Consider the following 20,764-nt stretch of genomic DNA (forward strand, 5'->3'; position numbering starts at 1 on the left):
CTTGTGTAAGGGGCAACAGGCAGAAAAGGGAGGGAATTGTAAATCTTGGTTAATTTCCTCCTGTGAGTAAACCCATTGACTTCAGTAAATCTTCAACTGTAAGCAAACAGTAAGCATGTGCAGGATTAAGATATATGTTAATGATGTCCCAACGTGTAAATGATAGCAAGAAGAAAATGACTTAATTTTTTTAATTTCTTTTCTTGTTAGTTTGGTAGCTGGGCAGGTCAGCTGGGTGATGGAAGAGCCCACTTGATTGGAGTGTACACAAACAGGTACAGCATGCTTTATTTTAAAATGATCGTATAGCTCTTTATGTACCGTAATATTTAGTTGACATGTGGATATCCCAATATGTATCATCGTAAATACTACTGTTGTTTTTGTAGGTATGGTGAGAGATGGGAATTACAGTTGAAAGGTTCAGGAAAAACTCCATATTCAAGGTACAGAACAGTTAATTCACACAGACAGAAGTTTGATGTTTTCTCTACATATTTTAAAACAAAAGACAAAATATTCCCAATCCATTTGTTCTCTGTAGAAATGGTGATGGAAGAGCTGTGCTTCGCTCCTCTGTGCGAGAATTTTTGTGCAGTGAGGCCATGCACTACCTTGGAATTCCTACAAGCAGAGCAGCTAGGTATTACCCATCATTTCTCTTTTGCAACATTCAAGTTTATGGAAACTATGAAGTTGAGTTTTGGGATTGGGCTTTTTTGGCTTGAGCTATGCATCAGTGAAGTGGAGTAGCTAATGTCTTAGAGATTTTTTCTAAATGCAGAGTTCCAACTAGTGCCAAAATATACCCCTCCATTTTTGGAGATTGGTAAAACTGCTTAATGATTGCTAGGTTTGAGAATTTTCATTACGAATTAATTCACTTTTGCCTCTGAAGTTATTTGCAAATACATTTTTGTTGATGCTACTATTTGCTATAACTTTTCTCTGTTATGGGATGAACAGCTGTGCATGGATGCAAGGAAGGGTGAGAGATGGTTGTGTTTTAAAGGGACACCATCAACTTGAAATCTACTCAGTTCTCAAAAATGAGTTAAAATTAATTTGAGAAATGACACCTGCCACTAACTTCCCCTTCCATTGGCTGGTATTAGTATCACAATTTCTATTTAAAAAAAATTTTTTTTACTCTCACCTGTTGCTGTATGAGAGACCTGCACAAGGAGCAGGGTGAACTAACTGACTCAGATCCTGATCCTATAAGTAGTATGCCCACACTTTATGTATATGAGTAGTCAGTGGGACTACTCATGCATAAAATAAGCACCTGTGTAAGTCTTTGCAGGATCAGAGCCTAAATCACTACGCATGAAAAAGGGTGAAAATGACAATCTGCAAATATTATCATATACACAAAGTAAACAAGTTGTTTCTGGTTAAAATTGTGACATTTATTTTGTGTTCCAAAATAGAGTTGGTCATGTCTGGGGGCTCATGTGTTTCAGAGTCCACAGAAAGTAAACATTCTGCAGAAAATGCATTGTACTCAGCTGTCACAATGCAAACTCTTGTGGTTTCTGTCCTTGCAGAGTTTTAACACATTTGCTCTGCTGGAGTGCAATGTTTGTAAATGACATGTTGGAAGGTCTGTTCACTCATTTCAACGAAAGGTCCCAAAGTGTCAGTAATTGATGCAAAACCACAAATCTGTGTGGACATCAGTGTGAGAGCCTATGGCAAGGTTATGTCCTTCCTTTACTGTTGTCTTGACAAATTGTTCACTTCAGAGATACTATCAAACATTATTCCTTAACTGTGTTCTAATTCTGCTGTATACAAAATATTCCTTCGCCCACTACACTTGGCAGGTTGGTAAAGTGTCACTGAAATGATTGTATAAGGCTGTTCTGTAGACTCTTTCCACCAGACTTGTTTTATAAAGTTTTCACTTGAAGAAACCCAGCTGATATCCATATTCTTCCCAATAGGGAACTGTTGTCTCAACAATTTTAATTCATTTACAAAGTTCTTGCTGAGTCTTGGCAGAAATGTGGGAAAGGGTCATATAACTCAGCCAAGAAGAGCATCCTACAGGTGGGTTCATGCCGTTAACTTCATGTGCTATGTTCCCAACTGGAAGTTGCAGTCTACATCTGCTGTAGTGCCAGATGAAGAAAATATCTTCATCTGGCACTACTGCAGTCATAGTCTGGGGCTTCTAATTGGGAAAACAACACATTAAGTTAGTGGGGTGAACCCACCTGTAGGGTGATCTTTATTTTTAATAAGGATTCAGGGTGAAATTCATCTTGCCTATATACAGAGTATACAATATACTCAATATTCAGAATGTAGGACAGTGTGTATAAGAAGCCAGAGGAGGCTAAGCTTCCCCAAAGAAGGCTGGCCATGCAGGGAGGAAATCCCATAGATGCGGCGCGAGTCACCCCTCCGTAGGAGTGCCTGCCCACTGCTATCTTTGAAGCGCCGAAAGTGAAGCTCCATAGAAATGGGCGGGGCCGTGCTCCGTGCGTCCCCACTCTGCCTCTTTCCCCAAGGCTCGTCCCTCGCTCTGCCTCTTCTCACACTCACTCTGCCTCTTCCCCCGAGGCCTCCCCTGTCCGCTGCTCACTCCTTTCCTCCCTTCCCCCCCCATCACTCACCTAAGGCAGGAAAAAGTGATGGGGCCATGGCCCCATGGTGGCCCCCCCCGTTCTTGGGAGGGGGCAGACAGAGAGAAGCGAGCGGTGGATGGGGGGGACCTTGGGGTAGAGGGAGGAGAGGAGCAAGTGGAGGGCGGACAGGGCCTTGGGGGAGGAGGTGGAGAGGAGTGAGCAGCGGGCGGGTGGGGTTTTGGGGGAGGGGGCAGGAAGAAGCGGTGCAAGGGTGAGGCCTTGGGAGAAGAGGTGGGGTGGGGCTTCTAGGTTGCTTCGGCGCTTGCATATGAGCCTCCCCAAACGGAGGACATGTGCTGCCTATGTCTGGGCCTGTCCCCAAGTGGCCTTACCCACCAACTGTGGGGGCCAGTGTGAAGGCTCATTGGGTGCGTAGGGATCCTTGCTGCACAGCCAGCCAATCCTTGTGTTGGCCATCCCACCAGGACAAATATCACCCTTTGTAAGGAAGTAACCAATCGCTGATATTCCCCTTTCACTAAACTGGCGGATGCGCCATCAGTAGTAAAGGAAGTCCTATTACTGTGTAGGACATTTGCAGTAAACCTATTAGCACTCAGGTAATCCAAAAGATCTAATGAAATCTCTGCAGCTGTATTTCTGTTGAAGAAAGTAGAACTGGAGATTCTCCTCCACTGCTTTGAGGCACATAGTCAGGACTGATCATTTGCTTGCTGGCTTCCCTATTGCTATTCATTCCCTGTTACTGAGATTTTTGCCAATTTCTCTTGAATGCTTGAGATTTTCTTCTTTTCATTTCTGCTAAAATCTGACTCCTACCAGCGCACATTCCCTGACTAATGTACTCATCCGATATGGCTATGTCCAAATCAGTCTTTGTTCAGCAAAAATTCCCCCATGTTGCTAATACCAGTACACCTCCACTAGTGTCAGCAATACTGGGAGTGGAAGACAAGGCTCCAGACAGCTGCTGGCACTTTATCTACTGTGACTTCTAAACTTGCTCAGAGCAAATCTACCCAAAACAGTGGTTAAAACCCTGGCAGCTGCTATCTTTGCTCGTGCTCTCACTGTTGCTACCGCTAGTGGAGCCATAGGCGCCAGCTTCCTCTGGGCCCGGGGGGTGCTCAACCCCTTGCTCCGCCCCAGGCCCCACCCAATTGCTTCCCCCAAGCCCCCATCTCCATCCCGCCTCTTCCTGCCCCCAGGCCCGCCCCCACCCTGTCCCCAAGTCCTCATCCGAGCCCCACGTCTTCCCACCCAGTTCCGCCCCCTCCCCTGAGCATGCCACATCCCCTCCCTCCCAGAGCCTCCTGCATGCCGTGAAACAGCTGATCCCAGCAGGCGGGAGGCACTGGGGGGAGGGGTAGGAGGGAACTGGCTGCTGGTGGGTGCTAAGAACCCGCTACTTTTTTTTCCATGGATGCTCCAGGGCTGGAGCACCCACAGAGTCAGCACCTATGAGTGGAGCGGTACTAGTTTTAGCAATAATGGAAATTTTTTCTGAAAAAAGGCTAATGTAGACATTGTTTATGTAAAATCCACTGAGTTACCGTACATAAAAGGTCAGCAAGGAACTTCTGGCAGGAAGCTCACCATGAGGGTCCTTTGACTTTGAAATTGACTCCCTACAACCCTTGGCAGAAATAATCCATCTTGTTTTGCCTTTAGGGCACACAGCAAAATTCATTTATATGGCTAGAAGGAGGGTTGAGTCTTGTAAGGCAAATGAGGGAGTCTGGATTTTTATCTGAAGGGGATAAGGTTTTTCAGCAGCCAAAGTAGGGAAATTTCATTTTGTGGATTTTTTTTTTAAATGTAGAGGAAAGTTGGTGGTGAGACTACTAGTATGGTATCACTGGTTCGAATGAAGATGGAAACCTACATTGTGATGTCAGTTTTTGGTTTTTAATTTTCTTTCAGTCAGCTGGGAGTCTGAGACTATTGTTATTTATTTTACAACAGTATCAGTCAATACTTGGAATCCCAACCATGTTAGGTGCTGTACAGCACGAATTAAAAAAAAAAAAAGACAGTCCTTGCCCCAGAGCTCACAATTTAAGATTATGACAAGTTGGCACAGATGAAAGAAACAGACAGAGGATGGGTTGTGGGGTTGGAGGATAAGGTAAAGGTGAAACAAACACATTTTGCTAATAAGCTGTAGCCTCATCTTGTCACCTGCCTACATCATTTCTAAAGACTTAATCATACCAGCACACCAATTACTCATCTTTTCTTTCTTCTTTAAAATGAAATACGATCGTAAAATATTTTTGCAAAATATTTTTCATGAGACAACTTTCATGGCTTTTTATCTTCTCTTACAGCTTAGTTGTAAGTAATGATGATGTGTGGAGAGACCAGTTTTACAATGGAAGTGTTAAAAAAGAAAGAGGTAATCAATGCATTTAAAATATCCTCCAGTGATTTTTTACGTTGTGTACTTGGAAAGTGTACTATATTTTTAGAACGAAAATATGCACCAAATCATCTCATTTCCAGAAAGTCCTTATTTAGATACTGTACTTCCTCCTGAGAAAATCAGCCCCCAAATGTTTCTTAATTTAAAATTCCTGTGGTCAAGGCTGCTGTTGGTGTGGCATACCTGACCTGCGTGTGTATCTTCTCTTTCAAAATTTGACCACAACAACCACAGCAAAAGAGATAAAGGGGGAATTTTGATAGAGCTCCCCTCCAGCAGTGTCCTCTTTTTGGGAACCTGAAATATGGTAACCTTAGTCTTAACTTAATTATTGCTACAAAATACTTGCTCTCTGAGGTAGGGAGAGGGCAGAAAAGATGTTAAAGGGAGAAGCTGAAATTGCTTATGATTTTTATGCCAAATAAAAGTGGATGTGTTGGAGGAAAAGGGTGTGGGGACAGGGCAGGAATGGAAGGGGAAGCAACAGGGTTGTTTCAGTATCTTCCCCTGGAAAAGGTTTAGAAGAGGGGGAAAGGAGTCCAGAAGACCTGGCTTTATTTTAAAGAATCCTTATTGAGGTTGCAGGAACAAACCATCCTGATGTGTAGAAAGAATAGTAAATATGGCAGGCAACCAGCTTGACTTAACGGTGAAATCCTTGCTGATCTTAAACACAAAAAGAAGCTTACAAGAAGTGGAAGATTGGACAAATGACCAGGGAGGAGTATAAAAATATTGTTCAGGCATGCAGGAGTGAAATCAGGAAGGCCAAATCACACTTGGAGTTGCAGCTAGCAAGGGATGTGAAGGGTAACAAGAAGGGTTTCTAGAGGTATGTTAGCAACAAGAAAAAGGTCAGGGAAAGTGTGGGACCCTTACTGAATGGAGGAGGCAACCTAGTGACAGATGATGTGGAAAAAGCTGAAGTACTCAGTGCTTTTTTTGCCTCAGTCTTCACAGACAAGGTCAGCTCCCACACTGCTGTCCTGGGCAACACAATATGGGGAGGAGGTGAGCAGTCCTCAGTGTGAAAGGACAGGTTAAGGACTGTTCAGAAAAGCTGGACATGCACAAGTCCATGGGTCCAGATCTAATGCATCCGAAGATGCTGAGAGAATTGGCTGAGGTGATTGCAGAGCCATTATCTTTGAAAACTCGTGGCGATCGGGGAGGTCCAGGATGATTGGAGAAAGGCAAATATAGTGCCCATCTTTAAAAAAGGGAAGGAGGAGGATCTGGGGAACTACAGGCCAGTCAGCCTCACCTCAGTTCCTGGAAAAATCATGGAGCTGGTCCTCAAGGAATCAATTTTGAAGCACTTCGAGGAGAGGAAAGTGATCAGGAACAGTCAGCATGGATTCACCAAGAGCAAGTCATGCCTGACTAACCTAATTGCCTTCTGTGATGAGATAACTGGCTCTGTGGATGATGGGAAAGCAGTGGACGTGTTATTCCTTGACTTTAGCAAAGCTTTTGATACGGTATCCCAAGTATTCTTGCCAGCAAGTTAAAGAAGTATGGGCTGGACGAATGGACTATAAGGTGGATAGAAAACTGGCTAGATCATCGGCTCAACGGTAATGATCAATGGCTCGATGTCTAGTTGGCAGCTGGTATCAAGCGGAGTGCCCCAAGGGTCGGTCCTGGGGCCGGTTATGTTCAATATCTTCATTAATGATCTGGAGGATGGTGTGGATTGCACCCTCGGCAAGTTTGCAGATGACACAAAACTAGGAGGAGTGGTAGATACGCTGGAGGGTAGTGTGGAAGAAACTAACTCCACTCTCAAGTTGGAAGCAACAAAATCAGAGACAGCTTTATTCAGGACATGCAATTGCAAGGGAAGAACACAGCTGACAGAGAGCATCTCTGCCTCAGTTTCCCCAAAGTACTCTGTTGATTTTTACAGATTCAGACTAACACGGCTACCCCTCTGATACTGGGGAGGAAGGAATCTCCTTCCTTAGAGGTTTTTAAGGTCAGGCTTGACAAAGCCCTGGCTGGAATGATTTAGTTGGAGATTGGTCCTGCTTTGAGCAGGGGGTTGAACTAGATGACCTCCTGAAGTCCCTTCGAACCCTGATATTCTATGATTCTAAGAGGCATGCAACTTGCAATAGATTAACGGAAAAATCTGGAACATAGCAATGCCCAGAGAAGACTTTTCTCTTTCCCCCCTTTATTCTTTTAGTATGTTTGTCTTATTTCTCTGCTTTAAGTTAGTTGATTAGGGCCCTCCATAACAATCCTGCTATATTCCTCTGTTTGAATTAGCATTGTGTGACCAGTGATGCTATTTCTGACTGGATGCTTTTTCTTGAACCTTTAATTTGTGTGCTTCTAGGCTTAAATTTTCAAAAGTGAATAGGGACCCAAAACCACTAATCACTTTTGAAATTTAGGCCCTTCACTCCCTCTCTTTCATTTCTTTTGTCTCTTCCATTTTCCTCTTCATTGTTTGCTTCTTACTCATTTTTCCCTTTTTCTTCTTGGAATTAAATGCACAATTTTTTATATCATATAAGTTCCTGTTCCTTTTTAAATGGGTTTATATGTGTCAGTCATTTTCAAGCAAATTAAACAGTGTTAAAATATTTGTGCAGGATTTAATGTACACACACTCATTTGATTTTTAGTTGTTTTATCTGTTTATTTGTAAAAATGCATGTGTATGTTTGTGTATATATACAAACATACACATGCATTGCTTTTTACATATATATATATATGTATATGTAAAAAGCAATGCATGTGTATTAAGAATATATATGTACACACACAGAAATATGCATGTGTATATATATATATATATATACATGCATATTTCTGTGTGTGTACATATATATATATATATACATGCATATTTCTGTGTGTGTACATATATATTCTTAAAAAGAAGAACAGGAGGACTTGTGGCACCTTAGAGACTAACAAATTTATTAGAGCATAAGCTTTCGTGGACTACAGCCCACTTCTTCGGATGCATATAGAAGAACAAGTCCTCCTGTTCTTCTTTTTGCGGATACAGACTAACACGGCTGCTACTCTGAAACCTTTCATTATGCAAGGCACTGCATTTAGCCGTATGGAGTGGAAATCCATCAACCTCATGAACAAGTCCTCCTGTTCTTCTTTTTGCGGATACAGACTAACACGGCTGCTACTCTGAAACCTTTCATATATATTCTTGTTGCTGCATTGGTTATCTTAACTTGCTGATACTCTATTTAAATTTAACATATATGTTTATGTTTAAGGTGCAATAGTCCTGCGTGTTGCCAAATCGTGGTTTCGTATAGGTTCCTTGGAAATTTTAGCTCATTCTGGGGAACTGGACTTGCAAAGGTGAGAATGAAATCTTCATAGTAATATCAATAAAACCTATTCAAACATGTATGTACAGTAGTAATTTAGGAAGATCACTTATTGGACTGATTCACCTGATTTTGCTATTTATTTATAAGGAAAGAAATACTAATAAAGATTCAAATGCCAGATATTCATGATAAGGGCTGCATTTAGCTGTTTGGCCTTGACCTTGCAAAAACATTCTCACGGGCTTAAATTTATATGCGAGTAGTCCCATTAACTAAGCAATTGTATACGTTTTTTTAGGATCAGGGCTGCAGTATGTAAAAGTTTTCATAGAGGACTGTGTGTGCTACTGTAATATAAATATGAAATATAACAATAACAGAAGTACGTTCTGCAATATGTGTTTTCCAGCAGCATGCAGGATTAAAAGGGAATAATATATGTGGGTAACAAACTATTGCAGAACTATTATAGGCTTTTTAACAATACTATAGTTTTCTCATCATTAAAATATGTTGTCCCTTAAGCAGTTTTGTTGCTCAGTTTGAGAGAGCTGTTCTGTGATCTTTAATCAAGTAAGATTCCTCGGATCTTCCTCCTTTGAATCTATAGACTGATTGCTAATCACCTACAGTAGGGACTCATGCAGGTAGTGCTCAAAGAAGAAATAGCAGTTACTTACCATAGTAAGCAGTTGTTAAGATGATTGCCTGCCTGGATCCATGCTTCCTGCCCTCTGTCCCCTTTATTTTGAAATCTTACAGCAGATTTTTAATTTGTGGAAGGAACTGAATTATGGTTGAAGCTGTGCTATATAGGATTTTAGGGCTGGTCCACACTAACCCCCCAGTTCGAACTAAGATATGCAACTTCAGCTACGTGAATAATGTAGCTGAAGTCGAAGTACCTTAGTTCGAACTATAAAGTACTTACCGCGGGTCCACACGTGGCAGGCAGGCTCCCCCGTCAACTCCATGTACTCCTCTCGCGGAGCAGGAGTACCGGCGTCGACGGCGAGCACTTCCGGGATCGATTTATCGCGTCTAGACAAGACGCGATAAATCGATCCCAGAAGATTGATTGCTTACCGCCGAACCCGGAGGTAAGTATAGACGTACCCTTAGTTTATATGTGTACAGTCCCAGTCAGTAGTTTCTGAGAAAGTTCCAAGCTAAGGCACCTAGGACCTGCATGTCACTTGCTGTCAGGACCCATATAGGCAGTTCTTGGAGAACCGTATTATACTGTGGTAAATAGCTGTTTTTTATAAGGGTTTATAATTCAGCCATAAAAATGTTCTGTGTGGAGAAACTTGACTCCGAACTTTGCCTGGTAGTGATTTTTTTCTTATAACCAAACCAGTTTGTCAGAAAATGTTATACAGGCATGTAAACAAATATTGTGCTCTAGTCAGAGAATTTAATACTTGGAGTTGTTTTAACATAACGTGACTGCTTCTAATCATGTTCTATGTGTGAAATATTAAGTTTTATTGCTAACGGATTCCATTAGGGTCTTATCCATTTCAGTTAATGGGTATTTCTTTATTGACTACACTGGGCTTTGATCAGCCCTTTAATGTGGAGAATAAGAATGATTAGTCACCTCTTTGGCACATCAGTCCTAAAAATACTGGTTTTGCTTAAAGAACTCTTGATTCTTTTTTTCAGGACACTGCTAGACTTTGTCATACAAGAACATTTTCCATCAGTAAATATGAATGATTCAAATAGATATTTGGTGAGTATGAGAGAGACTTTCACTTTGCATGCATATTGTCAACAAAACATCATTTGTATTAACAATATAAAAATAAATTTAAAATGTTGCAAATATCACTGAAGTGGACTTGCAGTTTTTAATCAAACAGATGTTTGCAAATATTATTCTTCAATATTCTCACAGTTCTCCCTTCAAGTATGAAGATTGTCTTTTCCTGCCCTGTTACTTTACACAAACATTTTCATTTTGAAAACAACGAGGAGTCCAATGGACCTTAAAGACTAACAGATTTATTTGGGCATAAGCTTTTGTGGGTAAAAAGCCCACTTCTTCAGATGCATGGAGTGAAAATTACAGCTACAGGCAAAAATATATATTGGGCACATGAAGAGAAGGGAGTTATCTTACAAGTGGAGAACCAATGTTGAAGGCCAATTCAGTCAGGGTGGATGTGGTCCACTCCCAATAATTGATGAGGGGGTGTCAATACCAAGAGAGGGAAAATTGCTTTTGGGCCAGCGATTCCCAGTCCCTATTCAAGCCCAAATTGATGGTGTTAAGTTTGCAAATGAATTGTAGCTCTACAGTTTCTCTTTGAAGTCTGTTTTGAATTTTTTTGTTGAAGAATGGCTACTTTTAAATCTGTTATTGAATGACCAGGGAGATTGAAGTGTTCTCCTACTGGCTTTTGTATGTTACCATTCCTTATGTCCATTTATCCTTTTACGTGGAGACTGGCCAAACCGGACAATGTACATGGCAGAGGGGCATTGCTGGCATATGATGGCATATATCACATTAGTAGCTGTTCAAGAAATTGTTGAAATCCAGGTGGAATCCCGTGGGTCCATATGATGAAGATGTCATCAATGTAGCATAAGTAGAGGAGGGGCGTGAGGGACGAGAGCTGAGTAAATGTTGTCCTAAGTTAGCCATAAAAATGTTGGCATACTGTGGGGCCATGAGAGGCAGGCCAATCCTTGCTTACAGACAGCCCCCCAACCTGAAGCAAATGCCAAAAGCAAACTACACACCACACCACAGAAACAATAACTCAGGAACCAACCCCTGTAACAAACCCCATTGCCTTCTCTGTCCCCATATCTACTCTAGCGACACCATCATAGGACCCAACCACACCAGCCACACCATTAGGGGCTCATTCGCCTGCACATCTACTAATGTGATATATGCCATCATGTGCCAGGAATGCTTCTCTGCCATGTACATGTACCGCTTGTAAGGTAACTCCCTTCTCTTCACGTGCCAATATATATTTATGCCTGTATCTGTAATTTTCACTCCATGCATCTGAAAAAGTGGGCTTTTTACCCACAAAAGTTTATGCCCAAATAAATCGGTTAGTCTTTAAGGTGCCACTGGACTCCTTGATGTTTTTGTGGATATAGACTAACATGGCTACCCCTCTGATATTTATTACGGTAATATCCCATTCTCCATTAATGTTTGTTCCCCTTAGGCCCTTCGTATACTAATCATAGACTAGTGATGGAGTGCAGGATCATGCTGTACCCTAAATAAATGCAATATCATTACTATAACACTTTCGTTTTAGCATTATTGCAATTGCAGCTGAATTTGTGCATTGTCACACAGCTCTGGGTGTTCTTGGATAAGATCATCATGCAGCCAACTCATTGAGAGTGCCATGTAAAAGTTCTGACAGGCATAAAAAAGATGTGCCCAAATATTAAAAAGAAAACAGTATAATGTGCCAACTGTTATTTTTAAATAAATTATATATTTGATAACATACTGTTTATTCGTATTTATTAATGAAAGGGTTTGAAGTGAAAAATGTATTTGATTTCAGGACTTTTTCTCTAGAGTGGTATTGGAGACTGCAAATCTGATTGCATTGTGGATGTCAGTGGGATTTGCTCATGGTAAGCAATAATAGCTCAATTAAATTATTGGTGTGGTAATTGTAAAATATTAAGGTCTGTTAAAAGTCCCTTTACCCGTAATAAACTCAAAGCCTTTTGGTTTTGGTATTTGTTTTGTTTAAATTCCCTAGAATGTATCAGTGTTTGTTAAAAAAATTTAAAAAACGAGTTAAAAATGGTGCAAAAAACTAACGTCACAGTTTTTTGGGTAATTATCAGGGTTAATATTGGGGGGGACAGGAGGATGGAAAATAGCAACAAGTAGAGAAAAGTAAGAGTATTGAAAGTTTAAAATAGTTTAATGCTGTGGTTTATTTCATGAATTGTATATTAACAGTACGTAGGTATATGCACATGTGTGCATGCGTCCGTGTGTGTATCTTCCAGGACATTGCCTTACGTTAACAGACAGCCCCACACTTACACTTAGATTAATTTATTATTAGCATTAACACATTTATCTAATATAATGTATTGGATTTTCTTAAGATAATTAGTATTTTCATGTACTTGAAGGGTTCAAAGTTCAGGTGAAAATCAGTAAAAAAACAAAAAAAAATTAGCTTTTGTAAAACCTGGGGATTTTTTGATAGAGATCGGTAAAAATCAAAAATGAAGGTCCTTACATATACTTAATAATGGCTTTTGCTTCGTCATGTTTAATTCTTCTCTTTTTGTCCTTTATTTCAAACTTTTTGGCATTTTTGCCTACAACAATACCCCTGTTATTGTTTAGCACTTCTGCAAGTTTTCTCTGACACAGTCAAGAGATGTTTTGATTTTCAAAGTGCAGACAGATTATGAAGAGGCAAAAGACTGGCATAGTACATGGGCTTCTCAAAAAATTCTTTAAGAAGGGTTGCTGGTTAGTGGCAAAGAACACAGTTGTATCAATATTACTTATTTCGGTCAGTCTACTGGATTTTTTTTAAAGTGAACACTTTAGATGATACAATACAGTGGTTGTTTTTGAAAGACAGTTGCACTGACGTAGCACTAGTGCATATAATAGTGTTTTGTAATATATGCAAAGACCACATGTTGGTGTCATGTAATTGGCATGAGTTTGTGATGCCTTCATTAGATCCTATCTTATATAGTCAGATAGTGCAGTGGTGGGGCCATATCAGTACCTAAATTCACTGATACATGAATTTATTGGTACAGCATCATGGGAATACTTGTTTATTTGGAAAACCACTGTACTATCAATGTGCTATGAAACTTTGTTTCAGAATTATACCCCATAAGGAGAATCAGCATGATATTGCTAATATAGCACACACACAACTCACAAGGAAAGGAAAATAATTGATCAAATGTACATGAGGTAGTCATAGTTCCTCAATGTTGCCACTGAAAGTAAAAGAAGACAGTGCCATATAGGCATAGAAACCAGATGAGATATCACAGAGACATCAGATGTTTTCAGTTTTGATATATAAAATGCCTGCAAGGTTGGGAACAAGGGATTTAGCTTAAAATCCAGACTCTCATCTGCTGGGCCCAACTTTAGATATTGTAATTTAGATCCATCGTAATCTAGGCTTTTCAGCAAATTTTCTGCTTTTGATAAATCAGCGGTGTCTAGACTAAACAACTTTATTGTTTTGATAGTTGTATTTTTGTTGTTGATTAATTCTAGGTGTGTGCAATACAGATAACTTCAGTTTGTTATCCATAACAATAGATTATGGTCCATTTGGTTTTATGGAGTCCTATGATCCAAGTGAGTATAGCACATGTATTTGAATATACCTTTTGTGTTGGACATGAAATTCCTTCTTATTGTGTTAAGTTATATAATTTTTGTTTGCTCAGAAAGTTATTAACATTATTAGCACATGGATTCTGCATATGTGTACTGCATGTACATTGGTCAGAAAATAAATTTTGTGCATCTAGTTGCATTTTAGATCAGAGAGTAGTCTTACTGTGTATTATACAAATTATATTTTAAACTGTACACTAAAAAACTTGCAGATAATGTATATTACTACTAAACCCATTTCCATGAAGAATCTCTCATACTGACATTCATCAGATTCCCAGATGCTATAGCAGAAATCAAGAAAAATCTGTAAAAATCGAATACAGCTAAAAGTAGCCAAAAGCAAAATCTGTCATCTTTTATCATTTTGACTTTACAGTCATAACTGTTAATCCGGGGGCGGGGGGAGGGAGTCAAATCTGCCCAGTTATGACACTCTACTGTAAATCTTTCATTGAAAGCATGAATTACATTACTCTCTCAATCTGTAATAAATAGACATAGGTCCAGAAGATGGTGTTCAGATGTACATTACATTTAGGCTGGGGTTTGGAAGTCAAATCATGGCTGGGGGTCAGGCTCAACGGTGTTGAAATCTCACTGTCTATTTTCATAAGATTTCAGGCTCAAATGATGAAAATCTCCTGAAATCTGATCTTGTACACCTTGGGCATATCTCAGCTGGAACCTTAAAAGAGGCTCTTCTAGTTTTCTTTCTTTCCCTGAAGCCAAGCCAGAGGAGTGGATGTAGATCTGGGGATTCAGGTTTGAACATGTGCCTCAGCTCCCAAAATTCACAGTTATGTAGGTGGGCTGGGGAGGAGAATGGGGTTGCATTTGAAGTAGTGTTTTGGGCCCACCTCTAGTAACAATGAATCAAACAAAGTAGAATTCCTATTTGACACCAACTCTGAGATGCTGTTCCTAGTCACAGTCCTTGTTTCCTTCTGAGTGCCGGGGCTGATCCCCATTAGTATTGCTTCTGGTAGTAGCTTCCTCAGAGAGTACAAAGGAGGATCCAGGACGGCAGCCTTTCCCACCGACCAGCAGAGCTGGCCCTGTTCTGGACAAGACGTGCATGCTGTATCCTTTCTGAGGTTGATGCTGTGGCTATGTTTACCCTTTGCTCCTGGATGCATTATGCCTTTCATTAAGGGTATGCATTTGCCTATTCGCCACTCCTCTAAGTGGACTTTCTTGTGCTGGAACATTTTAGCCCTAAATATTTCAGAAGCAAATATATAATTATATACATTTTGAAATAATCTTTATGTTCAGATAATTAGTGTCACTAGGCTACTTAAAAATATATGCATCTCATTTACTTAGATTACATCTTAAAATATATTGTTGTTTGGAAGACTGGAATCCCTAGGCATCTAACCATATGATATTTAATAGTAGCATTATTTATATTAAAGAATACTGAAAAACATTATTCAGAGTGTAAAAAAAAATGGCTGTTTAAATATCTGAATTTATTCTGTGTCTTGAAGTAGGAAAACAACACTTGTAACCATCTGGGAACTTGTGCTCTAAGAATGTTTTCCTTACTCTGGCAAATGTTAGATCTCAGGCTAATCCAGTGTAAATAAATATTCTTGTGTTTGGAGTACTCTGAGTTAATATTTAGTGCTTGCAGGACTTCTATTAGTTTGCTGTGTAAATATGAAAAATTAGCCTAGTTTAATATTTTAACTTTGGTTGTTTATTCTAATTAATCTGTTGTAGAAATGTGATGTTTTGTTTCAAACAGATTTTGTTCCAAACACATCTGATGATGAAAGGAGGTATAAAATAGGAAACCAAGCAAATGTTGGGATGTTTAATCTGAACAAGCTGTTACAAGCTCTAAAACCTGTATTGGATCGCAGACAAAAGCAGCTGTAAGTTATCCTTAAAAATATCTTCACACTTAAAAGAACTAGAGAGAGATGCTATAATGGCCATATGTGTAGGAGAAAAGGGGGCTATCTTTTTAGGAAGTTTGATTTCTAAACAGAAAGTATTTTCTGGATATGTTACAGGCCAAACAAGACTGTTTTTAAAACAAATAAAAAAAATACCAAAATGGGGTAAGAGGGAAGTTTTTCATAAATAGGTACAAGCCAGAGGAAGGTTTCACACTTGAATGTGAAGCTGAATTGTGTCTTTGGTATTACTGTTGGTCAATAGGATTTGATATTTCCTTACTTTTACAGTGCTTTCCAGATTCTGGAGGGATACTCTGAGCATTATTATACCCGGTATGTACTTCCATAACTCAGATTTTAAAGAAGCATATACGATAGAATATGTTTTCGGAACAATTTCTTTGCCTTCATAATTTCTGTTACTACTTTCAGTTTTACAGAACTATTTAGAGCAAAATTGGGTCTCCTTGGGGAGAGTGAGGATGATAACTATTTGATTGCATTTCTCCTAAAAGTGAGTTTATTATTGGTCATTCTTTTGGGGATATTTGAACTGATGTCTAATATTTTAAAAACACTGATAGAAATATATTTAATTTCATTAGCTCATGGAAGATACAAAGGCTGATTTTACAATGGCATTTCGGCAGCTCAGTGAGATTACTCAAGACCAGCTAAAAGAGCTCCGTATTCCTCAGGTATTAATTAATACATGATATTTTAGGAACATCTTACTGGCCTTTGAGCTCACCTAGGTAACTATGGAATGAATAAGTGAGTAATTAAGGGTACATAGTGAAAACTGCATGCATCAAATTTTCAGTTACAGGCATAACATGGACACTAACAGAACTATATCCACACACAACTTCACTTGCATGAATGCCTGCATACATCAGGTATGTCTTCTGAGCACCTTCAGCCACATTAGATGAAAGGATTGCTAAGAGAACTCCATCTCCTAACATGTTTTATTGCTTTTAAGTGTATATGTTTAAACAGCAGAAATATTAATGGGGAAAAAACTACTTTTGTTAGTATAGAGATATCTAAAAGCAGTTCTTCATAAAGCATATATGGTATCTTCAAAGTTTACATTCTACAGCCTTTACAGATAAGGACCCCACATCTGCCAACTTTATATTTCTTCTTCGAGCAGTGTCCGCTTCAGGTGAGCTCATGCCCTTGCGCCTTTAATCAGATTTTTGGTAGTAATGCCCATTTGGCCCATGCATGTGACCTACGCTTCCTTGGGCCCCGACTTACGCAAGGCGTTCTGGAACGGAACGCTTGTGTAACTCGAATTTTGCGTAAGTCGGGAACGTATACCCGACCATTACGCACAAAAACAAACAAACAAACTTTCTAGCTTACGGAATTTACGAAACTTTTTCCGTAAGTGCGGATTTGTGTAAGTCGGGTTTGTGTAACCTGGGGAGCGTTTGTATAGGGCTGCATGGATGAACTGGCCCAGTTCCTTCTCAACCTCCTGGGCCTAACACAGAGCATTAGTGTGCCTTACTTTTGAAGTTTCTGAGCCTGGTTACCCTTCTTTAGTTTATTGTTTTTTCTTTAGTTATTTTATTTACTTTTTATTTAGGGGGACTTTCTCTTGATCCCTTTTCCCTTTGGGGAGGGAAAACTTCCCATATTAAATTCCTTTGCCCTGGGGTATGTCAGGCTTTCCAGTCTTCAAGCAGTGCATCTCTTACCGGGAGGCCATTCCATTCAGTGACTGGCATTCCCGTTGTCTCTGTTGCTTGGGGGTGTCTCGTATCCCGCATAAGTGCTCCATCTGCTCAACTTTTAAGGGCAGGGCAAGAAAACATTGAGAGCTAAAACTGAGAATCTTAATGATGGAGCATTCCCTCCAACTGGCCTCAGATCCAGGTCAGGAGACCCCCCGGATGTCAGTCACTTAATTAACACAGTGCCCTGTCAACTTTGACATGTTTACCTGAGGTGGATCCACAGAGAAGACCCATAGAAAACAAAGTCATTCTCCACAGAAAGAGTCCACTTCAAAAAGACCTAAGTCTCCACAGAGCAAGACTTCTGCGGAGACCTTGCGTCCCACCTTGGGTATGGCTGAGGCGTCAGATGCTCTCGGAATAGATCCTGTGCCTCAGGCGCCAAGCTCAGCAGAAGAAAAGCATGCTTCATCGAAGCAGTCCAAGGCTCAGAAAACGGTACCCGCAACTTCTTTGATAAAGTCTATATCTAAGTTGGCCACTAAGATGGCGTCAGTACCGGGAAGACACCATGCCTCTTATCCAGTCTCTGCACTCCCCAAGCCATCTTCATCAGTACCATGTATTTCAACTAGAGTGGACTTGCCAGAACAGCCTAGACCCTCAGTACCAACAATGGAATGGCGCCCCACTCTTCAAACCAACCCGGTATCATAGGAGTTCAGATTCTCAAGGGATCTATTTGTTTTGGAGAGACCGGAGTCTCCCTTATTGATCGGTACCAGGAGGTTATCAGTACCAAGAAAAGCACAGTCACTGAGATGCGACCTTTCCCCAGTACCGCTTGACTCGCCAACATCTTCAGAGACTACCGGAGCTCCCCTTCTTGAAGAGGAGGAATTTTCCTTCAATTTGAATATTTTGCTCCAGGGATTTCCATCCTGACGCTTCTGATAAGAGAGTTGCATCAAAGGCCCGTGTATCCCAGACCTTGTTCAAGCACAAGTGGTTGCCACCCCGTCAAGGCTGATTCCCCACTCTGGCACTTCAAGTGCAGAAGGTGGGGGCCTGCAAGGACTCTAAAAATTAATACTTGTCACTCCAGGCTTGTATTAAACTCCCAAGGTTGCAACTTCTATCTGACCTTGGATTGATAGATGCTGACACCACCCAAGTGCAGAACCTCTTTGAGAGACCAGGAAGGCTCACTTGGGAATTCCTTCCTGTGGGGTACCCTCAAGCCCTTTCAAACCCCCCGCCTCCCGGGAAGAGATGAAAAAAAGAACAACAAAAAGGAAATTAGGTGTTGCCACCAGCTAATTAAACAACATGTGCAAACCTCTTAAGACACACAAATCTTAAAAAAGGTCAATTTGATTTAAAAAAAAAAAGGAAGGAAAATATATCAGGGAACTCAGCTATTGCTAGATTTTAAAAGAGCAATTACAAGGATTAAGCACCAAGAATAGTTTTTGTTGAGGTCCAGCTTAAAGGTTACAAGCAAAACAAAAGCACCAGGGTTAGCACAGCGGAATCCACAAGCCATAAAGAAATAAATGGATAAACCTAATCGCGTCTTCCTAGACATTTCCTGATCTACTTACATATCTGGGGTTTCAAATGAGTAGTTTCTAGGTATGATACTGATGATTTTTCATACCTGGCCCCAAGCTTTTTACAGCATCGCTGCTCTGTCCCCCTCTTCCCAGGAGAACAACCACGGACAGACAAAGGAAAAGTTTTTTTTTCCCAATTTTAAAAAGTTCAGGCCTTCCCATTGGGTCTTTTGGTCAGGTGCCCACTCACTTCCTTTTATCTATGCATAACAATGAGACTTTTTAAATCTTTACCAGGTAAAGCAAGTAGAGAACAGCTACTAAGAGGGATTTTATAGCTAACTGGCTGGCTGGGTGTCCTTAAAAGGGAGTTACCGCCCCCCCCCTTCATTTATCACAACCCCCGATGCCTTTTGGTCCTTCTCAGAGGCCTACTGGGATCCATCAGCAGTTTTACCATGCCCCTAGTCACTCTTTCAGGAAATACAGGGGAGAAGCTCCTGTACTCCAACTTCTCCTCCTCTCTTACCTCAGGCACCTTTGAGGGGCAGGAGGCCAGGGCAGATAAAGAGGTCACTCCCCAAACAAATATTTCTTCATCTTCCCCAGGTGAAGCTGTTATACCTCCCACATTGACTGTGGCTGACGACTTTGGACACTTTTAAAAGTTAATGAAGTGCATTGCAGATTCCCTCCAGATCAGGGAGTCACAACATAAGCTCCTGGACATCCTCCAATGGACTCCCTCTACCTGAGTTGACCTGCCTACTAATGAGGCTCAGTTGGATCCTACCAAATCCATCTGGGAGTCCCCTGCGATGATTCTGCTGAAGTGCAAATGGGCCTATAAGAAAATATTACATCCCGGCTAGGGACTCTGAATTTCTGTTCACCCATCCAACACCAAAGTCCTTGGTTGTGGAGGCAGTAAATGAACATGGCAGACAATGTTATGCGAAGGCCACGCGATAAGGACCAAAAATGCTTTGATCTATTCAGCAGTAAGATCTATTCATCCATGACTCTTCAGTTTAGGATCGTGAACTATCAAGCTCTCATGGCTAAATAAAATCACTCAAATTGTGCCAAATTCACCACCTTTATTGAGCATCTGCTGGATGATCAACATGACCAGTTTCAAGCTATTGTTAATGAGGGTCATCTGTTAGCTAGAACGTCACTACAGGCCTTTTTGGATGCAGCCAATACTGCCGCTCAATCCATCTCTGCAGAGGACTTCCTGACTCTAGCTGTCTGGATTCCCAAGGGAGGTCCAAATCATGGTTGAAGACCTCTCTTCGATGGCCTCAAACTGTTTGCTGAGTCCACTGATGATTCACTATGTACCTTTAAGGATTCCAGAACCACATTAAGCTCCTTTGGGATTTACACGCCTACAAACAAATGAAAATTTAGTAGATCCCAAACTGCACAAAGATCCCTTCCCACTTCATTCTCAGGTTTGCAGAGACCGTATCAACACCCAGGAAAAAGTCAAGGTTCCAGAGGAAGAGATCACCTGCTCCTTCTGCACCATCATTATCATCTAAGCATCAGTTTTGATGGACTGGTCAAGGGCCCGGAACTATCTCTCATTATCAAGCTACACATACACCATTTTACCCATCTTCCACTCTTTGGAAATTGTTTCTCCCATTTTCTTTCTGCATGGGAGAGAATCACATCAGACAAAGGGATGCTAGAGGTCATAAGATCAGGATACGCTATCCATTTTACCTCCCTGCCCCATCTCTCTTCAGGGACCTCTCTCCTGAGCACCTCTTAAAGCAAGAAGTTAACTCACTTCTGCAAATGGGTGCAATAGAACCACTTCCTATTCTGTACAGAGGGAAGGGGTTTTATTCCA

At 40.7% G+C, this 20,764-nt stretch overlaps 1 protein-coding gene across 2 annotated transcripts in view; it reads left to right on the plus strand.

The window, feature by feature from the left end:
• The window catches only part of LOC101953600 (protein adenylyltransferase SelO-like), a 48,391-nt gene that overhangs the window by 3,314 nt on the left and 24,313 nt on the right, over positions 1-20,764 (plus strand). For both annotated transcript variants that reach the window (XM_065582942.1, XM_008162863.4), the window contains 12 exons: positions 211-275; positions 390-446; positions 545-643; positions 4,928-4,995; positions 8,280-8,367; positions 10,008-10,077; positions 11,894-11,966; positions 13,612-13,695; positions 15,494-15,623; positions 15,939-15,983; positions 16,083-16,164; positions 16,256-16,348. In XM_065582942.1, the coding sequence (XP_065439014.1) occupies positions 211-275; positions 390-446; positions 545-643; positions 4,928-4,995; positions 8,280-8,367; positions 10,008-10,077; positions 11,894-11,966; positions 13,612-13,695; positions 15,494-15,623; positions 15,939-15,983; positions 16,083-16,164; positions 16,256-16,348 (954 nt within the window). The remainder of the gene's footprint in view (positions 1-210; positions 276-389; positions 447-544; positions 644-4,927; positions 4,996-8,279; positions 8,368-10,007; positions 10,078-11,893; positions 11,967-13,611; positions 13,696-15,493; positions 15,624-15,938; positions 15,984-16,082; positions 16,165-16,255; positions 16,349-20,764) is intronic.

Source organism: Chrysemys picta, chromosome 2 (genome assembly GCF_011386835.1).
Source record: "Chrysemys picta bellii isolate R12L10 chromosome 2, ASM1138683v2, whole genome shotgun sequence".
In the NCBI taxonomy this organism is placed as follows: domain Eukaryota; kingdom Metazoa; phylum Chordata; order Testudines; family Emydidae; genus Chrysemys; species Chrysemys picta.